At 37.9% G+C, this 7,047-nt stretch overlaps 1 protein-coding gene across 2 annotated transcripts; it reads left to right on the forward strand.

The window, feature by feature from the left end:
• Positions 1-444: 444 nt before the first annotated feature.
• Positions 445-6,679, forward strand: LOC137139694 (vesicle-associated membrane protein-associated protein B/C-like). 2 transcript variants are annotated; one of them, XM_067527309.1, is made up of 6 exons: positions 445-675; positions 1,917-2,069; positions 3,114-3,217; positions 3,709-3,789; positions 4,175-4,357; positions 4,623-6,679. In XM_067527309.1, exons 1-6 carry the CDS (start codon positions 618-620, stop codon positions 4,791-4,793), a joined length of 750 nt encoding a protein of 249 aa, XP_067383410.1. In that variant the 5' UTR covers positions 445-617; the 3' UTR covers positions 4,794-6,679. The 2 variants fall into 2 exon arrangements, with proteins under 2 accessions (XP_067383410.1, XP_067383411.1); XM_067527310.1 differs by having other exon boundaries at positions 4,226-4,357.
• The last annotated feature ends 368 nt before the right edge of the window (positions 6,680-7,047 follow it).

Below are 7,047 nucleotides of genomic sequence, written 5' to 3' on the forward strand. Positions count from 1 at the left end.
TTTATCTGCATAAATTTGCTTTCATTCATGTACTGTTCTGGAAGGCTGCATAATTTTACCTCTTTTAGCCTTAAGCAGTTGGGTAAATCAAACCATATGAGATGTTTAGAGCGTCATCCCTGGCTTTAATGGAACGGGTTACAGTTGACTTTAGAGTGCTTATTATTAATTTTAACAATAATTTCATTGATAATATATGTCCTGTTACTTAACAATCGCAGCTTAGGGGTTCGAATCCCTGATTAATTTTTTTTCATTTTCCTTCATGAGTGATTTCCGTACTGAAGAGGGTTCCTAGTTTAATTTTTTTGTCTAAGCCAATGTGAATACTTCCGTAAACCTTTTTGTTGTTTAATTTAAAACTATGCAGAGAAATTAATTGGATATGAAAACTGTAGTTCGGAATGTTTATTTCCTGGTTTGTCGGCAAGGGGGTCCTAAAAAACCACGCCTACTACACATCTGTCTCACGCACGCGAATATCACCAGATAATCTGAATCGCCAGTTAAACTTGAACACCGGTTGTTTCTTTGGGAACCAGCTGCTTTTCCTCTCCGGGCCACCTGCGATAAACAGTTGTTGTCCTCTCCGTCACGACAGGAAGAAGCTCTGGGACATGGCCAGACCAGAACAAGTCCTGGTGCTTGAGCCACAACACGAACTGAAATTCAGAGGTAACGTTAATGCTGAAGCAGAGGGCAGGGCCGGGAGCCAGCTAGCTACCCTAGCGGTCGTAAATAATAACCAATAATTAGATTTTTGCATTAACCATTAAATGTATATTTTGTTGTCGCTGCTGTTAAATCAGACTGTTCTAGTTTGCTATAGTCTGCACTCTGCGTACAACAATGGCGATGACAGGTGAAACGACAGTGTGCGTCGACGCTAACTAGCTAGCGGGCTAGGTAGGTAGGTAGCGTTTGGCTAACCTAGCTAACGAGTCACGCTGCTAACTGTCTTTGCGGAGTCAAGGCAGGCCCGACGTGTCATTTCTCAAATCCCCCAGTTTGCTGTGTGTGCTCTATCTTTTAGCAAAATTTGAAACACTGTGATGTGCTCCAATTATTGACATGCGCCTTCCTCTCGGGTTTGTTGCTACCACCCTCCTTCCAAAAAGTGTGTTATATTCTAGCATATTCCACACCCTTCTTTGGGAAATGTTGATGCTTATTTCACAATATTATAAGCTGGCAAGCTTTGCTCCAGAGCTTTACAGTTTACTCTCGCTGAGGTCCCGAATTCCTTTTTCAGATTTTCTTCATCCAGGAAGCAGAATGAACTGGTGTGCCAGGGACAAGGCTATTTTCTGAGACAAGTTTCCTTTGGGCGTGATACTGATGTAGAAATGGGTCAAGTGATGGCCTAAGGTGATGGGATTGGTCAGTAGTGGGCTGTTCATTGATTGATTATTGCAGAGCTTTTTATGCAAAGATAAGCCAGGAGAAGATGCCCAGTGCAACTGACTAGAGCAGAATCTACAGTGCGATTATTTTAAAACCACAGGTCTATAATAAAGGTTAATATGTCAAAAGTTCATTAAGTTTGCAGGTTGAATTGCCTTTTGATGGAAAATAAAAGGGTTCTCAAAATGCTACTCCAGCAATAATAAAATATTGGCTATTCAGTGTTTGGCTGCGGGCGTGGCATGAATAATAAAATAAATGCTTGCACACTTTGCTGCTTTTTCCACAGTTTTAATGTTTAATGTGCAGTGTTTATTGACTGCTCTTTGGAGTCTGCCACAAACACTACTAGCATGTTCAGCCTTCCTGATTCACCAATGTGTATATCAAACAATAATGAACTTTGTTTTAACTGACAAACAAGTACCAGTCCCAAAAGTACTAAATAGTCAATAAACTCAAACACAAACTGTGAAATGACTATGCTGTTTCTGTGTTTATGTCATCCTCAGGGCCATTTACAGATGTAATCACTGCCACTCTGAAGCTCACCAACCCCACAGATAGAAATGTGTGTTTCAAAGTCAAGACAACCGCACCACGCAGATACTGTGTGCGCCCAAACAGTGGCATCATAGATGCTGGGACTTCCGTCAATGTTTCTGGTTTGTTGTCTGTTTTCATTGTAGAGGCAGGCTTACTCGTGTCCGGTGGTACAAAAATTACAACAACCAAAAAAACATTTTTTTTATTGAATTCCATGTTCCACAGAAAACGTTGAGTCGATAACCAATAAATTCCACAAACGCGTTTCACAAAATAATTCCACAGAACACGGTAAGAAACCGTGTACCTCCACAGCTGGACACTCAATTTTTCACTGCTACCTTGTTGCTCTCCCCACTACCTTGTAGTCCACGTTTGTCCCTTAGTTCCAATAGCTGTAAACATTGTTTCCCTGACAACTGACTAGGCAAACTTCAAAGGCCGTTGTGTGATGTCATTGATGACATAATTGTACTCTTAAACATACACTTGTTAATGTACCTACTAACCACTTTAAGACACAGCGACCACAGAAAAACCAAAACTGAACAATATTTGACTTAAAAATGACCTATATTACTTTATTTGTTCTATGTCTAGATTAGGGCTGTGTATTTGGTATCTGAAGAATAATCACTACAATTGTGGATCTAAGTAGGCAGTTTATTGATTATTTTATCCAGCAGCAACACTAAATTTAGTACAGATGGCTGTATCATTTTACTTCAAACTAGGTTATAAACAAGGAAAAGACAGTAGTACATATATAAAGATTTTATGATCCTAAAAATCCTAAAGCATTGAATTTACTGTAAATGTAAAGGGTTTGCACGTGCTGGGTAACCCTTATGTTAAATAATAAAGGACATGGGCTTTCATTTTTAGGATTATTTTATACCCATGTATCCTTTGTCTTTAGTACTATCATGGAAATCCAATATCAGACAGATAAACTGAAATTCTGTCATTCAGTATAACTAGGAAAATACTAGTCAATGATTATTTAAATGTAAAAAAAAAAACAGGTCTATTAGTTATGTTAGGATAAAGTAGATGTAGTCTGAATTATAAACCTGGCTGATGTCTTATCATGTGCATGTTGTGTAATAATTCTTACAGGGCCATGCAGGAAGTCTCCATTCTGTCATTGTTTCTGTCCACAGTTATGCTACAGCCTTTTGACTATGACCCCAATGAAAAGAGTAAACACAAATTCATGGTGCAGTCCATGCTGGCTCCATATGACATGACTGACATGGAAGGAGTTGTAAGTATTGGAGCACAATATATAATTGGGATTATATTTTGTTAAGATAATATTTTGTTGAATATAATTACTGAACCTTTAAAATCATTATCTGCATCACAGATTTTATTCATGAACCACACTTGTCTATTTAAGGTTTCTACTTTACCTGCAGCTTAAGATTTTAATTAACAGCTGTGTCATTGTGCAGTAACCGTTCGGAAACATGAGGATGTATTTATAATACTGATAAAAATGACATTGTTCAAAATATGGTTTCTGTAGAATGTTCATTTGACAGAATGATTACACGAAAGGGTGAACTATACTTATCTGATAATAAAAATAAATTCGGTTTCCCAAAGGGAAAACTTTGTGTTGCAGTAGCCGTTACATAATATGTAAACAAAGTAATAGGATATTGTAAAAGTAAAAGAAAAACATTAATGTATGAACATTACTGTATTACTTTTTTGTTGCTCCTTTCCACCTCTTCATATGCTCGTCCACAGTGGAAGGAGGCAAAGCCTGAAGAGCTGATGGATTCAAAGTTGAGATGTACATTTGAGATGCCTCTAGAAAATGACAAAACTGTGAGTCAAAATTTTGGTTATGTCATTTATTGTGCTTCTGTATCGCTCACAATTTCACAGTACAAACCCAGAAATGTTACATCTAGTATGTGCTATATTATAATATGGGAATAACTTATCACAGTCATTTTAACCACACTGGAGAAAAAGTTAAAACCTTTTTGAAGTAACTTTTGACTTTTTGCTCAGTATTTTCTTAGTCTCTTATCATCAGCAAGACATCACTCAGTCACCCATTACATGCTTTATTTGTTTATTTAGGGTTTATTTGTTTGTACTTTCATCTCACCTCCTGCCACATATCTGCATGTGTCTCTATTCCCGGCCTTCCTCTCCCTCTGTTCTCACCCCCACACCCTCCACCACCCACACTCTCTCTCCACAGCATGACAGTGAATGCAACAAAATTGTGTCTTCCTCTGCCTCCTCTGTTAAGTCTGACCACTCTGCGCTGCCCAAGTCCACCAGTGTCTCGCTGGATGATGGAGAAGTGAAGAAGATCATGGAGGAATGCAAACGGCTGCAGATGGAGGTGCAAAGGCTACGGGAGGAAAACAAACAGATCCGGGTGAGCCTGGGTTTTCTTAAAGCTTTGTATTTTCCAGAATAATTCTCCCTGTCATACATTTAAAAAAAAAAAAAAAAAAACTGGCATTTTAAGTTTGTCACTTGATCTAATATCAAATGATACGGTAAACAAAATTAATTTTATTGACTTGAATGGACATTATAAAACAACACAATTAGAATACCTAAGTTCTGTGTGGGAATGAAGCACAAGGCAAAAAACTGCCCCAAGTAATTTTCAATCTTCTCTGCTCTGCTCATCACAGGAGGATGACGGGCTGCGGAAGAGAAAGGTGACGTCACTGGGTGCTTCTCACTCCTCCTCTTCCACTATGGCGACCTCAGCTATGAGGGACGAAGGCCTAAGCACCCGCATCCTGGCGCTGTGTGTGCTCTTTTTTGTCATTGGAGTCATCATTGGCAAGCTGGCCCTGTAAAGACAAAGATGGACAGAGCACAGTAATGAATAAAGAGATGGTGTGCTCGGGAGGACAGATGTCAGTGACGGCAACAGGGATGTTTTCTGGGTTTATGTTGATTTCTGTGTTTTGTTTTGTTTTTTTTTTTTAACTTTTTGTTTGTTTGTTTTTGTTTGTTTTTTTCATTTGAGGCAATATAATGTTTTGTCTAAATGGAAAAATAACTTAATGTGTAATGAGAAAACAAAGGAAGGTGTATTTTTTGTTTGTTTTTGTTAGTTGTTTTTTTTTTTTTTTTTTTAAACCACAGTTTTGCCTTTTGTTTGTTTGTGAAATAATCGCAACCTCCGCTCTGTTCTTTCCGTCCATCTCTCCTTCCTTAATGATCTTCCCCAACTTGCACAGTTAACAGTTAGTGGTATGTGGAAGTAAGTTTACACTGGCTGAATGTCTAAAGTCTTTCATTGATTCTTAAGTCTTCACGTTCCTCACTCATACTCTCCATAAAACGATCTGACACTCCTCTTCTGATAAACTCTTTTCCACTTACTACTGATAATCGTCAAGGACAAGTGAACAAAACTGGTCAGTGAAAGACTTTTTTTGTTTGTTTGTTTTCCCACACTCAACCTGTTGTCTTCTAAACAGTATGTAGTAAAAGAAGAGGTGTGTGTGTCATTGATTTTGTCTCCAGGGCTGCTGTGACTTGTGTTTGGATGTTTTTAATAAGAGGAGACCATGAACGACTAAATCAAAGGCTGTTTAGGGGGAAGGGGGGGGGGGGTAAAAAAACTCCTCAGAACAAATGTACTGTACACAACAGAAAATGTGTGTGTGGGTTTTTGTTTTTTTCTCCAAGATCTTTTCAAAAGATTAAAAGCTTTTGATTTCAGTTACTGACCAGACGAGACAGTCTGTAGTAAGACAATATATCCATCCGTTTCTGGGTCTTTTGGAAGATTACGACCCAGTAAAATCAACATTATAGGATTTATGCTTCTTCTGATAGTTTGTAATTTAGTTAATCAGATTTTCCCACTATGATGTTCTTATAGTCAGGTCCTCGGGGTGAGAGACAGAATGGAAGTAAACTCCTAAAGAAAGACCAGATTTCCCCCTTAAAGAACTGAACCTGTCATGCAAAACCAAGTCAGATATTAATATATAAAACACACTATAAAACAATGGATTTGCCCATCTTTATTTTTGCCATAAGAATATTGTATGTGTGTTCTAAAGTGTGTTAGCAGTTGTTGCTTTTTTCTTCCTCATATATCACCACGATGCTTCTGTTGTTTAATACCTAAATGCACTATATTCAGATGTCCATTCTACAGTCTGCATGAAATGACATAGATTTGTTATGATTATTTTGAGTGTTGACGTTATATTAGCAAAACAAAAAACGACTGTCTTTTCAAAGGGGACCATCAGTCTGGTTTGCCAGTTTGTGTTTTGTTTCCTTTCAGTCATCTTTTCTTTTGTTTCCTGTTGGGCTCCTGTGGTGGTAAGATAACTGAGGCAACACAGCTGTATTATCTTGGTTATCACATGACCATCTCTAAACTCAGTTGTTTTAAAACAAACAAAAAAGAAGAAATATATTTCTCGTTGCCTGACTGAGCTCAGCAAGCAGAGGTGGGAATGATTTGGGCCAGCTGGCAGGAGGACTGACCTGTGAACACTGCGTTTAAAAAAAATAAGGCTTCATGGCTTTGGGCCACCCATGCAGACTCACACAACAGTGTAATCACAGTAATTGGATTTTCTTTTGTGTACATAAAAGGCAACATAAAAAGATAACTGGCAAAGTTCTTAACATACTGTAGTAAAGGAGGAAAGTATCTAAACAACCACCATTGATCATGTAGCATCATAATGAATTAAAATACATAAACCCCCAAGTGTCTCCTGTAAAGAATGATCCCTATTGTATTTAATTAGATTGGAGTGTAAAGGTGTATGTGTGTAGCTGCAAAAAACAGTATGATAGTAGAATAACATCTGCAGCATCCACCCACCCTTGTTTAGAGTTCAGTATAAAAAAGTGAAACAGCACATTAACTGCTTTTAATACGATGAAGGAGTACTTAATACTGGCAAAATATACAGTGTCTTGTATAGCTCTAGAAGGAGATTATCATTATCATGGCATCTAATTTAGTGATTCGCTGAGTTTCTTGCAGATAAAGGTTTGAAAGATTGAAGATGGCATAATCCAAGAGAAGAGGATATTAAGATGCATTGTTAAAATGCAGATTTCAATCTTAGG

The sequence above is a fragment of the Channa argus genome, chromosome 13 (genome assembly GCF_033026475.1).
Source record: "Channa argus isolate prfri chromosome 13, Channa argus male v1.0, whole genome shotgun sequence".
Taxonomy (NCBI): Eukaryota; Metazoa; Chordata; class Actinopteri; order Anabantiformes; family Channidae; genus Channa; species Channa argus.

Coding starts and splice junctions, on each gene's coding strand:
- LOC137139694 (XM_067527309.1), top strand. CDS start 618: ATGGCCAGACCAGAACAAGTCCTGGTGCTTGAGCCACAACACGAACTG. Junction 2,070..3,113: donor GACTTCCGTCAATGTTTCTG/GTTTGTTGTCTG, acceptor TTCTGTCCACAG/TTATGCTACAGCCTTTTGAC. Junction 3,790..4,174: donor CTCTAGAAAATGACAAAACT/GTGAGTCAAAAT, acceptor CTCTCTCCACAG/CATGACAGTGAATGCAACAA.